The sequence below is a fragment of the Triturus cristatus genome, chromosome 11, assembly GCF_964204655.1.
Source record: "Triturus cristatus chromosome 11, aTriCri1.1, whole genome shotgun sequence".
Taxonomy (NCBI): domain Eukaryota; kingdom Metazoa; phylum Chordata; class Amphibia; order Caudata; family Salamandridae; genus Triturus; species Triturus cristatus.
The window spans coordinates 372,664,151-372,690,013 of record NC_140594.1 but is presented as its reverse complement, the minus strand read 5'-3'; the positions used below and the strand labels follow the sequence as shown (position 1 = coordinate 372,690,013).

Here is a 25,863-nt window from a genome sequence, read left to right as displayed (position 1 = left end):
TAATGAAGTAATGACGTTGACAACCACTCATATGCCAAGTAAACATGTTTTATTACCCATATTAAATGTGTGCTCATTCTAAGGGATATTCTATTATTTGTTGCTCTAGGCCTCCCTGTGGGAGGGGTAGGAATGATTACGCAATGTCATCCAAAAACACTATTTGTAAATTGCTGGATCGTATTGAGTAGTGTGTGTGTAATTAATGTACTTTTTCCTATTCAAAAGAAAAAGCTCAGACTGGACAATCATTAATTGAGTATTACTATGTATCTGTGAATGGAGGTTACTAGCCCACACCACCTCCCTTGAGTAAGCTTTGGACTGCTCTGCAAGGCTACCCTGTGAGAGTCGAGCACTACAATGGAGTGTTTGGTTCCCAGTTGTGGACAGGTGCCGGCCCATTACTTGTGCAGGCCACACAACTAATGACCCATTTTCCTAGGATGACATGTCACACATCCCTGGGGGGCATGTCCCTAACACTGAATGTAATGTTTGTAAGTCACCCCTGCAGCAGGCCTAACATCCCTAAGGCAGGGTGCTTAATATTACATGTCAGGGCATACCTGCATGAGCAGCTATACCCCTGTGCTGGTCAGTCCTATTACTGCCAGTACAAATTACCAGGGAAGACATTTTTAAAATGTGCTGGACACTGGTGACAACGAATTCACCCCACGTCATGATGGCTTCACTGGAAATAGGGGTGTTTGGCACCAACATCTCAGATTGGTAAATTCACACTGATTCCAGTGTTGGATGTAATGATCCATGCACCCAGAGGGCACCTTAGATGTGCTCTCTGAAAACCTACCAGCCTTTGGTGTGCTTGCTGATTGGTGTCTACCAGCCTGCCACCGAGACACTTCTCTGACCTAAGTTGATAGCCTTTTCTCTCAGGAGGCCCAGAACAAAGGCCTGTAACACCCCCCTCCCACAGGAGCACCTGCTGACTAACCTCCTTGGGCTGGGAGCTTCAAAGAAGCCGCTGCCTTTGGAATGCAAATCTGGTTTCCCTCACTGGAGAGATGCCAACCACCCCCCATCCCTCTTCCCCCTCGATAGCTAGTTAGGTGGGTGTGCCACCTACAGGCTAGTACAACCTCCAAATGTGGGCTACTGTGAGGTGAGCACGATTTTTCAGAAGTAGCCATCTTTTTGATGGCATACTTAGTCATTTGGAACACGGCTATGCCCACTTGCCACAGAAAGTGGTCATATAGGGGGCGTAGTGACCCCAAGGGTCAATAGCCCATTGGCTACTACCCTACACTCCCACCTACTGCCCCTAATTCAGTATTTAGGGGAGCCTCTGGCACCAGAGAAGCAGATCCTGATGACCTACGAAGAAGGACACAAAGAGTTGCAAAAGAAGAATACTGAAGAATTTACCTCACTGGGCCCCAGTCCAGCTGACTTTCTGCCGTTCTCTGCCTAATCTGTGCAAAAGACGACTTTTCCTGCATCTGGGTTTGTGAGAAAGTGCCCTCTTTCTTGCATGGTATGCCCCCACTTTTTGCTGAATTGCTGAATGTACTTTGACTGAGTGTACCCTGGACTCCTGCCAATCAGGTGCCCAGGGCCTATGTTCCTTCCCTAAAAACACAAAACCCAAATTGGCAAACCCTGGCCACATGTCAGCCCCTGGTAAATGGTTCCCTAGGTACCCAGGGCCTTGTGACCAGGAAAGGCCTCTAAGGGCTGCAGCACTTATTGTGCCACCCTTAGAGGCCCTGTACCCTTACACACACACTGCCCTTGCAGGCTGGGTGTCTGGGTGCAAGACAAAACAAAGAGTCGACATGGCACACATCCCTGTGTGCCATGCCCATCACCTACACTGCCATGGCATACATCAGCCACCCCTCTAGCTGGGTGCTCTATGCCAATGGTGTGGGCACAGGAGCAGGAGCCCTATGCCCCTACAGTACCCAGGTCCATTCCTGGGCACTGTAAGTGCAGTGCTGCCATTTAAGAGTACATGGTGCTGATAGCCCGTCAAACACAAACTCCACAGCACCATAAAGGCAGCACTGAAGACTGAGAAGTTTGATATCAAACTTCTCAGCACATTAAACCCACACTGATGCCAGTGTGGGATTTAATGTACCAAGCACCCCAGAGGGCATCTTAGAGATGCTCCCTAAAATCTGACCTACAATCCACGTCTGTTCTGAGGCTGCCACACAGCAGACATGTTGCTGGACCCCTGGGTAGGAGAGCCCCTGCTCTCCTGGGCCTGCAACAATGCACATCCTGGGTGAGGTGCTAAATCTCCTCCCCCAGGATGGGCAGGGGGAAGCTTCAAAGGCCTCTGTGAGCTTCCCCAGGCCACTGCAACCCCCCACTCTGGCGGGAAGCTTGGTCGGAAACCCCAAATAAGGACAGGGGATGTGCCAGCCTGCCAACCCCACCCCTCAGGTGGGGGAGGCGAGGTGAAGCACATCCCCGGGCTCTCACCATCTTGGAGATGGGAAGCCCTACCCTATCAGGACTAGGCTGCTGCCCCCCTCCCACAGGAGAGAGGCAGGATAGGGGGTGTACCCACCCCAAGACAGGGACCCATTGGTCCCTGCCCTTCACCTACCTGTAACGCCCCTAAATCTAGAATTTAGGGGCACCCTGAACCTTCCTTTCCCAGATTCCAGATTCCGAAATCCGAAGAAGAGCTAGAAGAAAGAAGACCTGCCCTGCAGCTGCTAAGAAGAGGAAGACACAAACTGCTTTGGCCCCAGCCCGACCGGCATGTCGACCCTCAAACCTGCTCCTGCTCCAAACCCGGCATCTCTTGTGTCCAGCAACCTCACAAACCCCGGAGGACCTGGCTACCTTTTGACTCTAAACCCCTGGGACTCCCATGAGTAGAGGCTCTACTCAAAACCTATTTCTAATCCCTGACAGCAGCCCGGAACCGCGAACCCAGCACACTCTGCACCAGCCAAGCCTGGCCTGTGCCGGAGTGAACAAAGACCACAAGGACGACACCACGGCGACTGTGACCCCGAGTCCGGCATCCAAGGACCTCCCTCGACACTCCTGAAGAAGCCTGCAGCCGCAGAACAAGGTGCCCCCCCTACCGCGATCAACAGAGGGTAAGATTTCCCGACACCAAAAGGCACCCCTGCACGCGGCGCCCCGCGGCCCCCTGTGCCCAAAGTGGTGCTCGAAGTGGTGGTGGCACCTGAAGAATCCTCGTCCCCGAGTTTGCAGTCTTTTTCTAAACCGGAGATTTCCCATTGAAATCATTTGAGCGCCCGAAGGCTCAAAAGCACCCTGCACCCAGCCGCCCGAGGGGCCCTGGCAGTGCAACCTCTACACCTATCTACTTCCCCACTTGGCCTGAGTAAGTGACCAGGAGCCCAGCTCCCACAGCCGCGTGGCCTGCTAGTCAGCAGCCACCAGCCAAGGCCCCCCTACCTCTCATAGGATAACATTGGGCCTAGCTCTCTCTGCACCCGGCCTCCCTAGTGCCACTGGGAGTGAACCAACTGTACCTACCTGACCCTGGGGGACCCCTGAGTCTATTCCCAGAACCTCAACTTTGCCAGTCGAGTACTTACCGTTAAACCGATATCTCAATTTTCTTCATAGGGTAACATTGACTGGCTTTTTCCTGAAATTTCTTCTAAGTGTGGACTTTTCAAATCTTAAAATATTCACAAAAAATGAGCCGAGTAACGAAAACGAAAATACTCACCTGCTCTTAGGTGAGCTCCCAGTGCTGGATCTTGGTGCCCAACACTGACTCTGAAAAATACTTACAACTGTACTTACAGTAACCCCATTTTCTCCCATAGGAAATCATTGTCTGTTTTTCTGTGAAATTTCTTCTAAGTGTCAATTTCTGCAATCTTTAAATATTCTTTAAAAATCGTATAGTATCTGAAAACGTAATTACTTACCTTTTTTTTTATAAAGGTCCCAGTACTGAGTCTGGGCACCCAGTACTGGATTACAAAAGTAACGAGGACATACTATACCTGCAACTTGAATTTTCTGCCATAGGGAATCATTGACTGTTTTCTATGAAATATTTTCTAAGTGTCAACTTTTAAAATAGCTAAATATTGTCTAAAAATGATCACAGTATTTAAGTCGACTTTCATCACTTGATTCCAAGTACTGACCCAGGACTGAATCTAGGATCCAGTCCTGGAATTCCAAAAGTAATCCTAAAAGTAATCTGTTGCAAATAACTTGAAATTTCCTTTGAACTCAATGCATTATTGTGTTTAAAATAGTGTTGCCTATTGCAACCACTTGTAACTGTTTACAAAAGTCAATTGCATATTGCAAAAGTATTTATATAAAGCATCTCATTCTGAGAAAGTATATTTTAATGCCAATTGTTGGTTCTAAAATAAAACAAGCATATATTTTTTATATATAAACCATTGGCCTAGAGTTCAGTTATTGAGTGTGTGAGACCATTTGCTGACTGAGTGTGTACAACAAATGCTTTACACTGTCCTCTGATACTGCCTTACTGTTCGACCAAGCTATCACTTTAGAGAGTAAGGTTATATCTAACTTTAGCCTCTGCCAAACCTCTGGGGACTGTGGACTCTGTACACCCTGTACCTATTTGGGAACAGTATATACAGAGCCACTTTCTCACAGGGTTCCCCCCCAAAACCCAAGGAGGACTGACCACCTTTAAGAAGGACTCGAGACCTCCCGTGAACAGCAGTCCTGTTCTAAAGAAATCCAAAAAAGATGACTCTGGGGCCTCCAGAACCGACCAAACACGACACCTGAAGCAACCACTTCATCTCCGGCCTGAGCTGAAGTGGGCAATGGTTTCAACAAGGTTCCTCACCCCTCCTGAACTCAACATGGCCTGCAGCCTCAACCACACTGCCCCCTTATAGAGCACTTTGGGATTGCATAGCAAGCCAGAGTCCACTAAGAACCCCTGGACTCTTAACACAGTATATCAGATTTTTGATACACCATATAGAGTCAACTTCCTACACTCCGCCTCATCGGAGCTACTCTGAACCAGTTCGGTTTCGTGTCTTTTCCCTGAGAAAGAGTGTACAGGACATTCAGGCTAGGATCCCGATATTTCAGCCTCAGGCCTGGATTTCAGTGAGGTCAACTCTGAGGCTGCTGAGACTGATGCCTCCTACATCCTGCTGTTTGAGCATACCAGGTGGTATACATGGGCTCTGCAGTGATATCTGAAGTGCCAATGGACCCAACATCAGGGGGACCTCCTCGACCTCATTTAGATTTTGGAGGAGACTGTGAAAGATCTGCAGAGGTAGTTAGTGTACCACAATTGGGTCAGCGGTAGACCCCTTTCCCTTCCCAACCCAGAGCTGTCAGTGGTGACCGATCCATCGCTTCTGGGTTGGGGCCGCTACCTTGGATAGGTGGGGATCAGAGGCCTCTGGTCTCCGTTATAGTCCGGGCTCCACATCAACCTTCTGGAGCTGAGAGCCATCCGCTTGGTGTTGAAAGCCTTCCTGCCATCCATCAAGAGTAGACTGGTACAGGTGCTCACGGACAACACCACTGCTATGTGGTACTGCAAACAGGGTGAGGTGGGGTTACAGACCCTCTGCCACCTCTGAAAATGGCTGGATCACCAAGGTATTTTCCTAGTGGTGAACCTGGCCGGCTCATTGAATGCCAGGACAAATGATCTCAGCCGTCGACACCTAGTGGGTTTTGAATGGCAGCTACACCTGGAGGTGGCGATAACCCCCATCTTTTCACCACTGCCAAGAACACACAATGTCAACACTTTCTGCATGTTGGAGTTTCCAAATTGTTTCTAGCTTGGAGATGTGTTCTGCCTCGAGTGGAACTCTGGACTCCTGTATGCCTTTACGCCTATACCACTCCTGCCTTAGTTCTCAAGAATATCAGGGCAGATTAGGCCCAAGTCATCCTAGTGGCTCTGGATTGGGCACAGAGTATGGTATCCAGAACTCCTGCACTTGAGCATATGTGCTCTGAACAGGCTGCCCCTCAAGGAAGTCCTGCTGCCGAAGCTACTGGGCAGGATTCTTCAAGTGAGTCTTCGCAACCTTCACCATCCTGTTTGGAGATTGAGCAGTGACAGCTAAGCACCTACGACCTTCCTCCAGAGGTAGTTGATGTCATCTTGGCAGCCAGGCGGCCCTCAACGAAACAGTGTATGCCTGTCATTGGAACAAATTTGTGGTCTGGTGCGGCACATGCCAGATGAACCTCCTCCACGCCAACATATCTGACATTCAGTTGTTTATTCTGTGTTTTGCCCCGCAAAGCTTTGCTTTGGGCTCAGTTAAGGGTTTCAGCCTTACTTTTACCAAATCAGCCGTCCGTGTTTAAATCCCTAGATTTGGTTTTTGAAAGGGTTACAACATATTTCTCCGCCCATGTCCCTTTGTCATGCCCCAATGGAATCTTCTTAATCTAGTTCTTACTTATCTGATATGTACTCCTTTTGAACCACTTCACAGCTGCTCTTTGTGGCTCCTTACTATCAAGACTGTGTTCCTTGTTGCCAATACCTCACCATGGCTTGGCTTGTGAGTGAGGATCAGGCTCTTTTTGTCAATCACTGTCGGAAAGTGCCTCTTTTTGTCATGGTCACCCCCACTTTTTGCCACTGGTACTGATGTTTTCCGACTGATGTGCACTGGGTCCCTGCTAACCAGGTCCCAGTGCTCTTTCCCTAAAAACAAATTAAAATGCTCTAATTATAACACAATTGACACAGTTTGCACCCCTGTAAGTCCCTAGTAAGTGGTACCCCTGGTACCTAGGGCATTGGTACCAAAGAGGGTCCCTGAGGGCTGCTATAAGAAGCTGGCTTTTTATGTAGTGTACCAAAATGAGGTACACTGTGTAGAAAGTCCAGACAACCCTTATTGACTTAATGGGCTTAAATTAATAATCCCAAATGCTCTCTTTTGCGGTAGTGTGGGCAAGCCATTTAGGCTTATCAGTGGGTAGTGTTAAGCATTTGTTGCACAAACAGTCAATAAATGAGACGCACATTCAAGAAGAAACTCAAGACCAATTTAGAAAAATAACATATATTTTGATATAATTTTAGACACCAAGATCTTCCTAATCAGGTAAGTACTTTAGATGGTGTCAAAACAGTAGAAAATGGCAGCTGTCAGATTTGAGTTATGAGCCTGGAATGCGGTAATGTTATCCTATGGGAGAAACATTCACTTCATAGGTACACTTACTGATGACTTGCAGTACTGTTCTTCTGGACTTAAGGTAAGTAGGCCGCATGTGGGACAAGTCTGTCTTAAGGGTCTTGCAGTGTTTCACTGAATAGGAGACCTTCTCTTCCAGTGAACACTAAAGTTTATAATGTTCCAAGCCCTCACACAGATCTCTCCCCCATCAAGTCTTGGAAAGCTGCCTTCCTCTTGGCTATTATTTCATCCAATAGGTTCCAAGAGAAATAAGCCACATGCTCTCATGAATCATACATACATAATGTAAGGACACACTCCTTGTTGCTCCACACAGTGGTTTCAGATATCAAGGTAAGTCAAACCATTTTTATTCCATCCTTCTTAATAAAACCATCTTTCCTGAGAGGAATTAGTGCCCTGCATGTTCGATGTTCAGTGAGTCCTCTGTTACTATCCTGATAAAACAAATGACAGGAAGTCAAAACTGCTTTTTTTGCAGCGTGAATCTTTCTGGATTCACTATGCTGTGCATTATTCCGCCATCTGGTGGTTGGGTCCGGATTCGTAGTCTTTCTTTTGTTTTTTGGGGGGTTTTTTGCAGCCCAGGTGGGCGTCGACGTCCCACCATTTGGTGTACCTCTCGTGACGTCGGCGTGCTTCCTGCGGAAGTCCCACCTTTGGGGCGTCTGTGAGAAAGTGCCATCTTTCTTGCATGGTATGCCCCCACTTTTTGCTGAATTGCTGAATGTACTTTGACTGAGTGTACCCTGGACTCCTGCCAATCAGGTGCCCAGGGCCTATGTTCCTTCCCTAAAACACACCAAACCCAAATTGGCAAACCCTGGCCACATGTCAGCCCCTGGTAAATGGTACTCTAGGTACCCAGGGCCTTGTGACCAAGGAAGGCCTCTAAGAGCTGCTGCACTCCTTGTGCCACCCTTAGAGGCCCTGTACCCTTAACCACACACACACTGCCTTTGCAGGCTGAGTGTTTGAGTGCAAGACAAAAACAAAGTCGACATAGCACACATCACTGTGTGCCATGCCCATCACCTACACTGCCATGGCATACATCGGTCACCCCTCTAGCTGGGTGCCTTATGCCAATGGTGTGGGCGCAGGAGCAGGAGCCCTGTGCCTCTACAGTGCCCAGGTCCATTCCTGAGCACTGTAAGTGCAGTGCTGCCATTTAAGAGTACATGGTGCTGAGAGTTCATCAAATACGAGCTCCACAGCACCATAATGGCAACACTAAAGACTGAGAAGTTTGGTATCAAACTTCTCACCACATTAAACCCACACTGATGGCAGTGTGGGATTTAATGTACCCAGCACCCCAGAGGGCATCTTCGAGGTGCCCCCTTAAACCTAACCTACAAGTCTGCTCTGAGGCTGCCTAGGCTGCCACCCAGCAGACATGTTGCTGGACCCCTGGGTAGGAGAGCCCCTGCTCTCCTGGGCCTGCAACAATGCACATCCTGGGCGAGGTGCTAAATCTCCTCCCCCAGGATGGGCAGGGGGAAGCTTCAAAGGCCTCTGTGAGCTTCCCCAGGCCCCTGCAACCCCCCACTCTGGCGGGAAGCTTTGGCCGGATACCCCAAATAAGGACAGGGGATGTGCCAGCCTGCCAACCCCACCCCTCAGGTGGGGGAGGCGAGGTGAAGCACATCTCCGGGCTCTCGCCATCTTGAAGATGGGGAGCCCTACCCTATCAGGACTAGGCTACTGCCCCCCTCCCACAGGAGAGAGGCAGGATAGGGGGTGTACCCACCCCAGGACAGGGACCCATTGGTCCCTGCCCTTCACCTACCTGTAACGCCCCTAAATCTAGTATTTAGGGGCACCCTGAACCTTCCTTCCCCAGATTCCAGATTCAAAACTACGAAGAGCAAGAAGAAAGAAGACCTGCCCTGCAGCTGCTAAAAAGAGGAAGACACCAACTGCTTTGGCCCCAGCCCTACCGGCCTGTCGACCCTTGAACCTGCTCCTGCTCCAACCCGGCATCTCTTGTGGCTAGCAACCTCACCAACCCCGGAAGACCTAGCTACCTTTTGGCTCTAAGCACCTGGGACTCCCATGAGTAGAGGCTCTACTCAAAACCTATCTCTAATCCCTGGCAGCAGCCCGGAACCGCGAACCCAGCACACTCTGCACCAGCCAAGCCTGGCCAGTGCCGGAGTGAACAAAGACCCTGAGGACGACCCCACAGTGACTGCGACCCTGAGTCCGGCACCCAAGGACCTCCCTCAACACTTCTGAAGAAACCTGCAGCCTCAGAACAAGGTCCCCCCCCCCCCCCAACCTCGATCAACAGAGTGTAAGATTTCCCGACACCAAAAGGCACCACTGCACGCGGCGCCCCACGGCCCCCTGTGCCCAATCCCGGGGTACCTACCTATCCTCCAACTACCCAACTTACCTCTCGAAGTGGTGGTGGCACCTGAAGAGTCCTCGTCCCCGAGCTTGCAGTCTTTTTCTAAACCGGAGATTTCCCATTGAAATCAATTGAGCGCTCAAAAGCCCTCTGCACCCAGCCGCCCGAGTGGCCCTGGCAGTGAAAACTCTACACCTACCTACTTCCCCACTTGCCCTGAGTAAGTGACCAGGAGCCCAGCTCCCACAGCCGCGTGGCTTGCCAGTCAGCAGTCACTAACCAAGGCCCCCCTATCCCTCATAGGATAACATTGGGCCTAACTCTCTCTGCACCCGGCCGCCCTAGAGCCGCTGAGGGTGAACCAACTGTACCTACCTGACCCTGGGAGACCCCTGAGTCTGTGCCCAGAACCTCAACTCTGCCAGTCGAGTACTTACCCTTAAACCGCAAACTCTATTTTACTCATAGGGTAACATTGACTGGCTTTTTCCTGAAATTTCTTCTAAGTGTGGACTTTTCAAATCTTAAAATATTCACCAAAAATCAGCCGAGTGACAAAAACGAAATTACTCACCTGCTCTTAGGTGAGCTCCCAGTGCTGGATCTTGGTGCCCTGACAAAATACTTACAACTGTACTTACCCTTAACTCAATTTTCTTCCATAGGAAACCATTGATTGTTTTTCTGTGAAATTTCTTCTAAGTGTCGATTTCTGCAAGCTTTAAATATTCTTCAAAAATCGTATAATAATATCTGAAAACGTAATTACTTACCTGTTTTGGATAAAGGTCCCAGTACTGAGTCTAGGCACCCAGTACTGGATTACAAAAGTAACCAGAACATACTGTACCTGTAACCTGAATTTTCTTCCATAGGGAATCATTGACCGTTTTCTCTGAAATATTTTCTAAGTGTCAACTTTTAAAATAGCTAAATATTGTTCAAAAATCATTACAGTAATTAAGTCGATTTTCATCACTTGATTCTGAGAACTGACCCAGGACTGAATCTAGGATCCAGTCCTGGAATTCCAAAAGTAATCTAAAAAGTAATCTGTTGCAAATAACTTGAATTTACCATTGAGCTCAATGCATTGTTGTGTTTAAAATAGAGTTGCCTACTGCAACCACTTGTAACTGTTTACAAAAGTCTATTGCATATTGCAAAAGTATTCATATGGAACATCTCCTGCTGAGAAAGTATATTTTAAATCCAAGTGTTGGTTCTAAAATAAAACTAGCATATATTTTTTTTTATATATAAGCACTTTAGAGAGTAAGGTTATATCTAACTTTAACCTCTGTCAAACCCTGGGGTGCTGTGGACTCTGTACACCCTGTACCCATTAAGGAACAGTATATACAGATTCTTTTTTCTGCTGTTGAAGAAAGAAGAAAGAAGAAGAGCACGAGTTTCATCGAAGGAAAATAAAGCAAAGACTATAGAGAGGAAGAATATGGAGCCGGGACGACGAAGAAGGAAGAGAACCTCGAAATCTTCGACGTCCAACGGAGAATGCGCACTCAGGATCTCTGAGCGCAGGAATGGACAAAACACCATTTAAATTCTACCGTAACTGCCACCACAAATACGTGCAGAAGGACCAACATCCGGTCTGCAACCTTTGCCTGCCCATTGACCACGAGAGCAAGGACTGCAACGCCTGCTCCGCCTTCACGCCGAAGACCCTCCGGGTGAGAGAGAGGCAGAGGAGAGCCAACTTCAACATGGAAGGCAAGGGTAAGGCCCCGTCTCTGTACGACCTGGGCCTCTCCACCGACGATGAAGACAACCTCGCCGAGGGACCTGATGACTTCACGGTCGCAGAGACCGATAAGAAAACGTCTGACAAGGTAGTAGAGACGTCGAGCACAAAACTCCCGAAAGGGTCCCGAAAACCAGACACTGACTCGAAAAAACCAGAGTCAAAGTCTTCGAAAGGAACACCGACGCCGAAAATTTCGACGACCGCGAGTGGATTTAAGGTTGATAGGCCCAGCGGATCCTTCGAGAAGGACTCCCAGGTGCTAAAGACCGCTGAAAAACAAGGTTCGTCGAAACAGGCCCACGAGGTGGGGCGTTCGACTTCGAAAGTCAAGGCCACGTCGACGCAAGCTCCGTCAAAAAGACCAGCGCTCGACGTCGAACATGCCTCCGAAATGGAGAAGAAAAAGAGAAGGCTCGAGGCGGAGATGGAGAGCATCCTTCAGAGGAAGAAGGAGTTTGATGAAGAGATTCACAATCCCAGCGAAACCGGCGACAGTTCTCGTCGAAGTCGAGGAGCAGGAAGAGTTCGATGCCGAAGAGCAGTCGAAAGCTCCCTTAGAAGGGGAAGAAGATCTCTATTATGAGGGAGAAGAAGAAGAGGAGGAGGAGCAGTCGATCTACGTCTCGGCACCGTCGACGACGCAAGAGCTGGAATGGCAGGACCTCGACGCCGAAAACCCAGAAGAGCCCGTAGAGACATATCCTTCGAGGCCTTCGCCACCAGATGATATTGGGGCGTACAACATGGTCGTCAAAAGCGCGGCTGTAGATTTTGGCGTGAAACAAGAGGAGGAGAAACCGAAAGCAGATTTTCTACTCGAAACACTGCTACCCATCCAAACTAGGAGCCAGTTCCTCCCCATGCTCCAAAGTGTGATGAACCAAGGTAAAGAGGTGTTCAAAGACCCAGCAACATGCCGACCCATCACGCCCAGAACAGAAAAGAAATACAAACACTCCTCACAGGACCCTTCATATATCAAGGGATCTGTCACTGCTGACTCCATTATTGCATCCACGGCCAGAAAAAGGGCCAATGTCCCGGCGACCTCGGGGCCACCTCCTGACAAGGAAAGCAGAAGGATGGACCTCACTGGAAGGAAAATAGAGAGGAACGCCGCAGTGCACTGGCGCATGGCGAACTCAAATGCGCTACTGAACAGGCACCAGTACCAACATTGGGACGAGATGGGGGACCTAATCAAACATCTTCCCGAACAATACCAACAAAGGGCTTCCCATCTAGTGGAAGAGGGGAAGAATATAGCTAACTCATGCCTTAAGACGGCATTGGACGGGGCAGAGACATCAAGCAGACTGATGGCGATAGGAATCACTGAAAGGAGGCAGGCCTGGCTCAGAATTTCAGGATTCAAACAAGATGTCCAGAATAATATACTGAATACCCCTTTCAACGGAGAGACACTGTCCGGGGCACCGGTGGATGAGAAGCTCACCCAACTCAAAAAAGAGAATGAGACGGCAAGGTCCATGGGGGCCCTGCAATTCAGGGGGATGCGAAGAGGTACCCAGACTCGGAGACCTTACGGAAGGGGAGGTAACCAGCCGGGAACGTCACACCAAAGTTTCCAGCAAGCCCACCAAGGCGAGAGCCATGGCCAACAGGGGCAGCAGAAACAAAACTGGCAGTACCAGCCTAGAGGCCAGTCCTTTCGCGGTAGGGGAACGGACGAGGACAAAGAAGAAGAGGGGGAGACCAACCCACCTCAAAGTGACTTCGCACGGAGAAGATGGCTCACCCACAATATACCTCTGAGGGTGGAGCACAAAAAGAACAAAATGGAGGGGGTACACAAACCAAACGCCTACGAGCATGCAACACCAGTAGGCGGAAGACTGAGGCTTTTCCTTCGGGCATGGCAAAAAATAACTACAGACAAATGGATACTCAACATCATTCAGTACGGATACTGCATAGAGTTGGAAAGGAGCCCTCCAAACAGAAAACCAAAAAGAAGGGAACACTCAAGACAGGAGCTAGCACAACTCGCATAGGAGGCACTACAGCTGCTCCAAAAGGAGGCCGTAGAACCAGTACCTTTCAAGGAGAGGAACAAAGGAGTGTACTCAAACTACTTCCTGGTACCAAAGGTGGAGGAGACACTAAGACCCATCCTGGATCTACGGTTCCTAAACAAGTACGTAAGGACGCAAAAATTCAAAATGACATCCCTACAAGAACTACTCCCACAGATGGGAGACGGGGACTTCATGTCCACAGTGGATCTCAAAGACGCCTACCTGCACATCCCAATGAACAGGCAGCACAAAAAACTGTTAAGGTTCACAATCAACAAAGATCACCACCAATTCACAACCCTGGCATTCGGGCTGAAGTCCGCACAAAGGGTTTTCACAAAATGCATTGCAGCAGTAGCAGCGTACCTGCGGAGGGAAGGGATTCATGTGTATCCTGACCTCGACGACTGGCTAATAAAAGCAAGTTCACGCGAAAAATGCGAGGAACACGCACAGCGGGTCACAAGGACACTAACGAACCTTGGGTTCTCAATACACTGGGGGAAATCATCAATGAAACCAGAGCAGGTGAAGATATTCCTGGGGGCACAGATCAACACCATAGACAGAACGGTGATGCCCAGCGACAAGAGAACAATAGCCCTGCTGAAGGAGACGCGGCTCTACCAGAAGGGGCAAGCTCTGACAGTGAGAACAGCGAGCAAGATCATGGGGATGATGGCGTCATGCATCCACCTAGTCGCCAATGTACGGCTTCACATGAGACCATTCCAGGAATGGCTGCAACAGCATCGGCTACTGTATACATTTTAAGAAATTCTCCTATTTTTTAAATCTGCAAAGTCACCTTAAGATTAGTCCAGGCTTTTGCCAACCATTACTGACTACATTCTGTATTGGGGACAGCAACACTAGGATCAGACTGCTTTACATAACTACGGCTCCCTGTTTTCTGTTTTTACTGATTTTTACAGATACATACAGACATAAAACCATTTATTTTCCTGTCTGTAATTATTTTTAAATGTGGATAAAACGGAAATTGGGTTGTTTTTGAGTGATTCTGAATGCTGTCAATCATGACTGCCAGGCCAAAAGCTGTGCTTATTTAGAGGCAAGGGGATTACAAAAATACAGGAATTTTAGTAATGAGCCTTAAACAGCAGCAGATTTGCACAACCATGATACTAAAATGTGCATATTTTATCATTTGAGCGTGAATATATATCATTGAAACCTGTCAGGCGTTCAGGCACGAGTGTACATTAAATAAATGCAGAAATATACACATTTCAGCTTCATTTTTTTCACAAAATCTAAAATAAATAAGGATAAATACAGGTAAAATTAGCACAAAAAAAATAAACATGGATAAATACAGACGGAAATGACAAAAAATATAAATACCATAAAACCGGGAGTCCTATACATAACCCATTAAGTAACTTTTTCTTCAGAGTCACAGGAAGATAGGATGACTGTTGCTTTATGTCTACTGAATGCAGTTGGGTGTGGTCACAAGCGTTCAGTTTAGTGGTGCGTGACTAGAATGATGCATAATAGTGGTTTGCTATTGCTCTTCAGCATTTGTAACTGGCCCAGCATGGAAAACGGCTATCACTAGATGGTACTACAATAGGTGGATATCCTTTAAGAAAAGGAAAGCGGACATCAGAACACAAGACATCTCGACAACCAGACCATGTCTCCAGACATTTACTCTACTACCTCCTCCACATCAGTTTTATGTGCTCTTTCTGGTGGGTAGTGCATATGGTAGCTCTCTACTAAGGAGTTTTTGCCCTGTGTAGCATGAAAATTATTTTGAGAATGAAGCCTTGCCTCTTAATAGGTGATTACCGAAGCATGTGGTGCCACATGCAGGTGATGTATATTATCTGTAGGTGGAAGAAAGATTTTCTATGTTAAATTCTTTTGCTGTATTTCATATTAAGAGAAATGTGAACAGGTTGAAATGGGAAATATAACCAGCACGTACTACAGAGCTAATTTAACTAGTGTTATTCTGTTAATAACTTTATGCTCCGCTCTCTGCTGCAGTTTTTCAGCACATAATTACGTCTTGCTCTGCTTGGTCTTGTTTGTATGTATGTACTTCCACCCAGACTTTAAACAGCCTCTTTCTGATTAAAAAGTTGTAATGTTCTGTTTGCTGGACCCCTATTTTATTCAGTTAGTCCTTGCACTGTTTTCAAGAGACCTAGTCTCACTGACTATTTTACATTTACCTTTTCACACTGATTTATTGTGTATTGCCTGATTATTTTTCTTCCTGCTGCAGCTTGTGAGACTCAGCTGCCTGTATCATTCCGCCATCTCATCCTGCCTGAGAAATATCCACCACCTACAGAGTTACTGGATCTACAGCCGCTGCCTGTGTCTGCCTTGAGGAACAGTGCTTTTGAGAGTCTTTACCAGGACAAGTTCCCTTTCTTTAATCCGATACAGACCCAAGGTGGGTGAATCTTCCTTAGGAAATGCTCCTCCTGAGTATCACTGCCATGTTGTCAATGTTTGGCTTTCTGTCTACCATTCTGTCTTTCATTTCGGTAGCTTCTTTTTTAGGTCTCGCCTAGCGATGCATTGCATGCACTGCTCGCCTTGGCGAGATCTATTGTCAGTTTCTTGGCCGAAGGGGGACAGGACATGTGCACGCGCCCGGACAGGCGATGTGCATGTATACGGCTCTGCTCGCGACGTCCAGATCATCTCGTACAGGAGATGTGCACGCGCCTGGACAGGCACGAATCACGTCACCACAGTATATCAGCACACTTGTTTCTCTACCCTTCTGGTTGCTGTCATGAACTTTGTGTCAATTTTAGGCCGATTTGACCCAGACATGATTTTTTTTAATGAGGGGTTTGAGTTTTCAATGTTGATTAAACTGAGTGGGAAATTAGCTTTGGAAAAGTGCAACGGGAGGGCTTGAAATTCATTTGAGCTTTCAATCAAGTTAGATACCTGGATCGTTCATCCGCAGATGGTCGGCAAACCTGAGTTTATGGACCCACATGTTATAAATTACTCATATCCGATTGGAGGAAGAAGTTTTTTCTCAACGCTGGGCGTGGGGACCTTGTCTCCCTGCTTTCTTATATATAACAAGCATTTGCAATGCAATAGGTCTCGCAATTGCGAGAGTTTGAACTATTGGCTTTGCAAATGATAATACATTTTATTTGTGTGTTTTGAAAACCTGCGAGGGCGCACTTTGTACTTGTAGTCCTTGCTTACGAGATGCAAGGCTGGCAATAACTGAGCCTCTTTTACTGCCAGCCTTGCTTCTCGTAAGCAAGGATTAGAAGTACAAAGTGTGTGTTTACGCGCCGCTTGCAGCTTTTCAATACACATAAATAAAAGGCATTGTCATTTACAACGCCAATAGCTCAAACTCACGCAAATGCGAGACCTATTGCATTGCAAATGCTTGTTAACCAGGCTTTGGGTCCAGATGCAGAGGCAGCCTGGCTTCTAATAGTGGACAGTGCTCTGGGCATCTACATGGCATGATGGAGCCTGGCGTCCACTGTTCAGACCCCACTGGATGCCCTTCTGCTACCCGACAGCAAGCCCAGCCTGGTCAGAAATAGACAAATCTCTGGGCAGGAACGTCACCGTAAAGGCGCACGTAAGTGCCTGAGCCAAAAGTGCACGCGTCCAAATAACCCTACTCAGCAGAATGAATCCTCGCCTACCCATCGATAACTGTACAATAGTAGTTCAATCTCTAGTGCTCTTGAGACTCCACTACGGCAACGCCTTCCTATCTGCGCGACGAAGAGCCACAGCTACATTTCTGCCCTGACTCCTACACACGCCACGGCTTCACAGGCTTTCGTACCCCCTTCTCACTCTGCAAACACTTTGATCGATATGGTCTCTGAGTAACAACTTTTCGCTGCCACCCTTACCTGTCTCAACCTGTCCCTTATCTTTTTGTGCGTGCGTATTTTTTTTTATTTATTAATGGGGGGGGGGGGGCGGGTCGAAGGCTTCCTCCACAGTAAGAAGTGCCTCTACTTCTGTTTCACCCATCCTCTCCACCCCCATTCCCCCACATGGTGCTCCTCGTGTGCCCCCACACCGCTTTGCCCCCACCTCACCATTCTTGGAGCCGGTGGAGGGCTTCGGCTGCTTCCTCCTGGACATCTCCCTCCCGTGGGTGTCCGCTTTCATCGCACCCAGGGTGCCCCCCGGATGCAGTGGGTGCTACCTGAGGCATCGGGTTGCGTTCAGTGCACTCCGCACTCTACTGCAGGAAGCGCTGAAAGAAGCAGCCTCCTCCAGGCCCTATTGTGCACCCTAAGAGGGCAGGTAATACCCCACCCCACCCTCCGGGGCCCTCGCTGGCAGGAGGAGGGGGAAGTTAACCCTTCCCCTCCTGACCTCCCCCAGGCCAGGCAGCCGGCTGGCGATCCCCAGCTTGGATAGGTGGGATTTCGATACAGCGACCGCCGTTCTCTGGATGGCCTCTAGGCGCTAGGGGGATGTAGGTGCTTCTGAAATGTGCAGGAATGACAATACTGGAGACTCGACCCCCACAGAGCCTAATCATGATAATAACGTCAAAAGAAATAGTTATGTATCACTTGACAAAAGTCTACAAAGCGTGGCTCATTTATGTGTGACTCAATGTCTTCATTTTATCTCCCTAGATTTTGAAGAATCTCTGTCTGGCTAACACAACTTCCATTTTTCACAAGTTTGCAGCGGGTGCACCAACCCACTCAGTTTTCTTACCATTTTACGGTAGCCGAAATAGTATGAATTGTCTTTGCCAATAACCGATGTTATGCTTGACAATCAGACTAGCATATATACAGGCAAGAATTGACAACCCTATCGTTTCCACTTCTTATAGTAGAAAACATTAGTACGATGATTATTTGTAAGAGTAATAGCGCCAAGATGGCACCATGTTTGTTTAGAGAGCGCTAACCCGAGGGCAATGCTGCTCATTCATACCCCTCTATAATGTAAGCATATAGTGTGCAGCCAGGGTGTGCTGGATCTGGTGTGTGAAGTGAGGGTGGGCATGTCAGTGTGTAGTGCCACACTGGGAGTGGAGAACATCTGAAATGACATAACCGATGACAAAATGGACAACATCACTGATAACACCATACTGAGTACTGTGTGCATATGTATGGGTGCATACATGAACACAGCGTAAGCCCTGGAGGCAAGTATTGTTGTACATGTTGAAAGTTACATGGTGCACCGTTTACAAATCAGTAAAGTTTAGGGTGCAAGTAATACTCCGTGGTAAACAACGTAAAGGGTGAGTGCACCTGATGTGGGGAGCAGAGTTATGTTTCACAGTAGGTTGTGACTTAAAGCCAAAGTCTATTACAAACAAGCATTTGCAATGCAATAGGTCAATGTCCTTTGTGAGAGTTTGAGCTATTGTCATTGTAAATGACAATGCCTTTCATTTATGTGTTTTGAAAACCTGTAAGCGGTCCGTAAACACGCACTTTGTACTAATAGTCCTTGTTTACGAGAAGCAAGGCTGGCGGTAAGAGAGGCGCAGTTACTGCCAGCCTTGCTTCTCGTAAGCAACGACTATAAGTACAAAGTGTGTGTTTACGCACCGCTTGCAGGTTTTCAAAACACATAAATAAAAGGCATTGTCATTTACAATACCAATAGCTCAAACTCTCGCAAATGCGAGACCTATTGCATTGCAAATGCTTGTTCCCATGCCTGTTTAATATTCAGTATATAACTTTATGGGCATTGCTGTTACCTTCTGAATAACACAGCCTCTTTTCTCTGTTTCAGTGTTTAACACAGTGTATAACAGTGATGATAATGTTTTTATCGGCGCCCCTACTGGAAGTGGGAAGACCATTTGTGCAGAGTTTGCCATCCTGAGGATGTTGCTCCAGAACTCTGAGGGACGCTGTGTGTACATCACCCCTATGGAAGCCTTGGCTGAGCAAGTAGGTGATGTTTGGAAAATCCTGGATGTGCGTGGGATTGATAGTGTTTCCGCTGCCTGAAAACTTGAGACATATCTTGCAAAAATGTGGACTGAGCTTGCTAAATGTGTAGTTACCATCTTCTGTCTCATTAATGCCATTTGATTTCCCTCAGGTGTTTATGGACTGGTTTGAGAAGTTCCAGGACCTGCTGTACAAGAAGGTGGTGCTGCTGACAGGTGAAACCAGCACAGACCTGAAGCTTCTTGGCAAGGGCAACATTATCATCAGCACTCCTGAGAAGTGGGACATTCTATCCCGTCGCTGGAAGCAGCGCAAGAATGTGCAGAATGTTAGCCTCTTTATTGTGGACGAGACACACCTTATTGGAGGCGAAAATGGGGTAAGGAGTCAATGATGGGCAGCACATAAGAAAATTATGTACCCATATGACCGGGAATAAATAATAGTTGCTATATGATTGAGATAGGCAAAAAGGAACTATCCAAGACGGAGCAAACCACGTAGTTTGCTTCAATGATGAGGATATTGTGTCCTTGTTGAAAGGTCAGGTTTACTTCAACTTGAGCCCTACAACTACTTCATACTAGAAATATGTCCTAAACCAGATTGAGTTTTGTGGTGATCTTACAATTGTTCTCTTTAAAAATTGTTTTAAAAATAAAAGCTGACAGACTGAAAATCCAAAATGCAAACCTCTTTTTCAGTGCTGGAGGTCAGAACAGTGTTGTGAACACTAAGTCTCTGAGAATGGATGCCAAAACAAGTTCTGAACATATTTATTTTGGCTTTTTTAGTGCAGATATTCTGACTGCGCCTCAAAGTTTGACATAATACTTTTACATTTTGTTGGTTAGGGCTTATTCTCCTGGGGTTTATTTTAATGATATCTAGTGCTATTTAACTGCACTTCATTAACTTGGTTGTATATACTCAAGCACTTTATTTTCTAACCTGTTCTGCAAAGTTGGTTGGGGTTTCTTTTTCTCGAGCCTTGCAAGGAGGCAACAGATGGTTTTGTCTGCCATCTTGGGTAGTGTTTCTCCAACAGTCTTCGCCTCCACCAGCAATCTAATCAGTAAACTGCCACAAGTTGCTGGTGACAACTTCCATTTAGAATTTATGTTATCCAGTCAAGCTTGATCCTCCTTTTTCTGAGTTTTGGAGGCACAGGTTTAGAATATTTTCTACTACATTTCCTCCTCCTCTTCCCTGGATATATGTTCTGTACACCAATTAAGGAAGGTTAGCTCCACCATCGTTCCCTGCCCGACTGCTCTGTGCAATTTCTCTTTTATATCCGGTATTGTTCCTAAAGAGTGGAAAGCAGGTTTAGTCACTCATATATTTAAAAAAATATATCACTATATCCCAGGTTTATTGCTATATCCAGCCCATCTCTTTGCATCTGTTGTTTTCTAAGCTGACAGAGACAGTTGTCAACAGTTAACAAATTACTTAGAGTCTCACCAGCCATGACATAGGGCAGTGTCAGGCCTTTGCAAGGGTTTCTCCACCGAGAATGTCATAACGCAAGCCACAGAGGACATCAGAGGTATTATGGATGATGTGGTTGGGGGATTAGGGGTTGTGGTGGCTGTGTATTTGTTACATCTTTTAGCTGCTTTTGATACCATCATCAACACCAGTCTGATACGAAGACTGACTGCCTCCAGACTGGTGGACCTGAAAAGCTGGGAGCATTGGCACTACCATTGCATCAGGCTTGTAAACAGGGTGGATGCAAATCTTTCCTTCAGGGATCATATCAAGATAATTTGCTCCACAGGTATTTGCGTGCTGAGAGTTAATTGAAAATGCCTTCTTTTCATACCTTCCTCTTCAAGCAGTGACCTGATACTCACTCTGATTTTGTCCATTATGGACTATTGTAATTCTCTATGTAGGAGATATTTAGGTAGTCTTACATAGACTGCAGATGCTAAGTAATTTAGCAGCAGGGCTGATTGTGGGCTCAAAGAAATAGGCTATTTCGAATGAGCTTGCCAAACTGCACTGGTTTCCAGTCATCAAGTGATGCTATTTTAAAGTTCTCTGTGAGAAAGTGCCTCTTTTGACAAGGTCAGCCCCCACTTTTTGCCAGGTATTTGATGTGGTTTCGATTGTAGAGCATAGGGTCCCTGCCAACCAGGTCCCCGCCAACCAGGTCCCCTGTGCCAGTGATCCTTCCCTAAAACCTATCCAAAATTGGTAGTTCTGCCCCCTGTAAGGCTCTATTAATTGGTACCCTGGGTACCTAGGGCCTGGAAGCTGAAGAGGGTCCCCTGGGGCCCCCTCACTAGGACCATGCCACTGCCCTTGTAGCTTGCATGCCCCTGTGGTTGGAAGAAACGACAAAGTCGACATCGCACCCTGCCTGGGTGCCATGCCAGCCAGCACTGCTTGAAGGTATAGTGAACTCACCCCTCTAGCAGGCCACACAGCCATAAGGCAAGGTGCACTATGCCACAAGTGAGGGCATATCTGTGAGAAAGTGGCTCTGTATATACTGTTCCTTAATAGGTACAGGGTGTACAGAGTCCACAGTCCCCCAGGGTTGACAGAGGTTAAAGTTAGATATAACCTTACTCTCTAAAGTGGTAGCTTGGTCGAGCAGTAAGGCAGTATCAGAGGACAGTGTAAAGCATTTGTTGTACACACTCAGTCAGCAAATGGTCTCACACACTCAATAACTGAACTCTAGGCCAATGGTTTATATATAAAAAAATATATGCTTGTTTTATTTTAGAACCAACAATTGGATTTAAAATATACTTTCTCAGAATGAGATGCTTTATATAAATACTTTTGCAATATGCAATTGACTTTTGTAAACAGTTACAAGTGGTTGCAATAGGCAACTCTACACAACAATGCATTGAGCTCAATGGAAATTTCAAATTATTTGCAACAGATTACTTTTAGGATTACTTTTGGAATTCCAGGACTGGATCCTAGATTCAGTCCTGGGTCAGTACTTAGAATCAAGTGATGAAAGTCGACTTAATTACTGTGATGATTTTTAAACAATATTTAGCTATTTTTTAAAGTTGACACTTAGAAAATATTTCAAAGAAAACAGTCAATGATTCCCTATGGAATAAAATTCAAGTTGCAGGTACAGTATGTTCTGGTTACTTTTGTAATCCAGTACTGGGTGCCTAGACTCAGTACTGGGACCTTTATCCAAAACAGGTAAGTAATTACGTTTTCAGATTATACGATTTTTAAAGAATATTTAAAGATTGCAGAAATTGACACTTTGAGGAAATTTCACAGAAAAACAGTCATTGATTTCCTATTGGGTTACTGGTAAGTACAGTTGTAAGTATTTTTCAGAGTCAGTGCTGGGCACCAAGATCCAGCACTGGGAGCTCACCTAAGAGCAGGTGAGTATTTTCGTTTTCGTTACTCGGCTGATTTTTGGTGAATATTTTAAGATTTGAAAAGTCCACACTTGGAAGAAATTTCAGGAAAAAGCCAGTCAATGTTACCCTATGAAGAAAATAGAGTTATCGGTTAAAGGGTAAGTACTCGACTGGCAGAGTTGAGGTTCTGGGCATAGACTCAGGGGTCCCCCAGGGTCAGGTAGGTACAGTTGGTTCACCCTCAGCGACTCTAGGGCGGCCGGGTGCAGAGAGAGTTAGGCCCAATGTTATCCTATGAGGGATAGGGGGGCCTTGGTTAGTGGCTGCTGACTGGCAAGCCACGCGGCTGTGGGAGCTGGGCTCCTGGTCACTTACTCAGGGCAAGTGGGGAAGTAGGTAGGTGTAGAGTTTTCACTGCCAGGGCCACTCGGGCGGCTGGGTGCAGAGGGCTTTTGAGCCTCTACTCATGGGAGTCCCAGGGGCTTAGTGCCAAAAGGTAGCCAGGTCCTCTGGGGTTTGTGAGGTTGCTGGCCACAAGAGATGCCGGGTTGGAGCAGGTTCGAGGGTCGACAGGCCGGTAGGGCTGGGGCCAAAGCAGTTGGTGTCTTCCTCTTCTTAGCAGCTACAGGGCAGGTCTTCTTTCTTCTTGCTCTTCTTTGTATTTTGGAATCTGGAATCTGGGGAAGGAAGGTTCAGGGTGCCCCTAAATACTAGATTTAGGGGCGTTACAGGTAGGTGAAGGGCAGGGACCAAAGGGGGGGTTACTGCAACAAAAACCCACTTTCCTACACAATCCACGTCTGTGCTGAGGCTGCCTAGGCTGCCACACACCAGACATGTTGCTGGACCCCTGGGTAGGAGAGCCCCTGCTCTCCTGGGCCTGCAACAATGCACATCCTGGGCGAGGTGCTAAATCTCCTCCCCCAGGATGGGCAGGGGGAAGCTTCAAAGGCATGCCGCCTCTGTGAGTTTCCCCAGACCACTGCAACCCCCCACTCTGGCGGAAAGCTTGGCCGGAAACCCCAAATAAGGACAAGGAATGTGCTAGCCTGCCAACCCCACTCCTCAGGTGGGGGAGGCGAGGTGAAGCACATCCCCGGGCTCTCGCCATCTTGAAGATGGGAAGCCCTACCCAATCAGGATTAGGCTACTGCCCCCCTCCCACAAGAGAGAGGCAGGATAGGGGGTGTACCCACCCCAGGACAGGGACCCATTGGTCCCTGCCCTTCACCTACCTGTAACGCCCCTAAATCTAGTATTTAGGGGCACCCTGAACCTTCCTTCCCCAGATCCCAGATTCGAAACTACGAAGAGCAAGAAGAAAGAAGACCTGCCCTGCAGCTGCTAAAAAGAGGAAGACACCAACTGCTTTGGCCCCAGCCCTACCGGTCTGTCTGCCCTCGAACCTGCTCCTGCTCCTGCTCCAGCGCGGCATCTCTTGTGGCCAGCAACCTCAGAAACCCCGGAGGACCTGGCTACCTTTGAACTCTGATCCCCTGGGACTCCCATGAGTAGAAGCTCTACTCAGAACCTACCTTTCACCCCTGGCAGCAGCCCGGAACCGCGATCCCAGCCCACTCTGCACCCGCCAAGCCTGGCCGGTGCCGGAGTGAACTAAACCCACGAGGACGACCCCACGGTGACTGGGACCCCGAGTCCGGCACCCAAGGACCCCCCTCGACTATCCTGAAGAAGCTTGCAGCCTCAGAACAGAGTGCCACCCCAACCGCGATCAACAAGAGGGTAAGATTTCCGACATCAAAAGGCACCCGGCGCCCCACGGCCCTCTGTGCCCAATCCCGGGGTACCTACCTATCCTCCAACTATCCAACTTACCCCTCGAAGTGGTGGTGGCACCTGAAGAGTCCTCGTCCCCGAGCCTGCAGTCTTTTTCCAAACCGGAGATTTCCCATAGAAATCAATTGAGCGCCCGACGGCTCAAAAGTACCCTGCACCCAGCCGCCCGAGTGGCCCTGGCAGTGAAAACTCTACTCTAACCTACTTCCCCACTTGCCCCGAGTAAGTGACCAGGAGCCCAGCTCCCACAGCCGCGTGGCTTGCCCGACAGCAGCCACCAACCCAGGCCCCCCTATCCCTCATAGGATAACATTGGGCCTAACTCGCTCTGCACCCGGCCGTCCTGAAACCGCTGAGGGTGAACTGACTGTACCTACCTGACACTGGGGGACCCCTGGGTCTATGCCCAGAATTTCAACTCTGCCAGTCGAGTACTTACCCTTAAACCGCTAACTTCATTTTCCTCATAGGGTAACATTGACTGGCTTTTTCCTGAAATTTCTTCTAAGTGTGGACTTTTCAAATCTTCAAATATTCACCAAAAATCAGCCAAGTGACAAAAACTAATTTACTCACCTGTTCCTAGGTGAACTCCCAGCTGGGTCTTGGTGCCCAGCACTGACTCTGAAAAGTACCCACAACTATACTTACCTTTAACTCATTTTTCTTCCATAGGAAACCATTGACTGTTTTTCTGTGAAATTTCTTCTAAATGTTGATTTCTGCAATTTCTAAATATTAATCAAAAATCGTATAACATCTGAAAACGTAATTACTTACCTGTTTTGGATAAAGGTCCCAGTACTGAGTCTAGACACCCAGTTGTGGATTACAAAAGTAACGATAACCTACTGTACCTGTAACCTACATTTCCTTCCATAGGGAATCATTGATTGTTTGCTCTGAAATATTTTCTAAGTGTTCACTTTTGAAATAGCTAAATATTAGTTAAAAATCAGTACAGTACCAAAGTCGACTTTCAACAGCTGATTCTGAGAACTGACCCAGGACTGGATCTAGGATCCAAGCCTGGAATTACAAAAGTAATCTAAAAAATAATCTGTTGCATATAATTTGAATTTATCATGTAGCTCAATGTATTGTGTTTAGAACTGCAACTACTTGTAACTGTTTACTAAAAAGTCTATTGCATATACAAAAGTATTTTTATGAAACATCTCCTGTCGAGAAAGTATATTTTAATTCCAAGTGTTGGTTCTAAAATAAAACAAGCATATATTTTTATATACAAACCATTGGCCTAGAGTTAAGTTATTGAGTGTGTGGAACTATTTGCTGACTGAGTGTGTACAACAAATGCTTTACACTGTCCTCTGATACTGCCTTACTGCTCGACCAGGCTACCACTTTGGAGAGTAAGGTTATATCTAACTTTAACCTCTGTTAAACCCTTGGGGTCTGTGGACTCT

General features: G+C 47.3%; 1 protein-coding gene across 1 annotated transcript in view; it reads left to right on the top strand.

The window, feature by feature from the left end:
- The window catches only part of SNRNP200 (small nuclear ribonucleoprotein U5 subunit 200), a 468,968-nt gene that overhangs the window by 323,321 nt on the left and 119,784 nt on the right, over positions 1-25,863 (top strand). Inside the window, exons 29-31 of the mRNA XM_085634342.1 lie at positions 15,602-15,775; positions 19,108-19,268; positions 19,423-19,650. Coding sequence (XP_085490468.1) covers positions 15,602-15,775; positions 19,108-19,268; positions 19,423-19,650 — 563 coding nt within the window. The remainder of the gene's footprint in view (positions 1-15,601; positions 15,776-19,107; positions 19,269-19,422; positions 19,651-25,863) is intronic.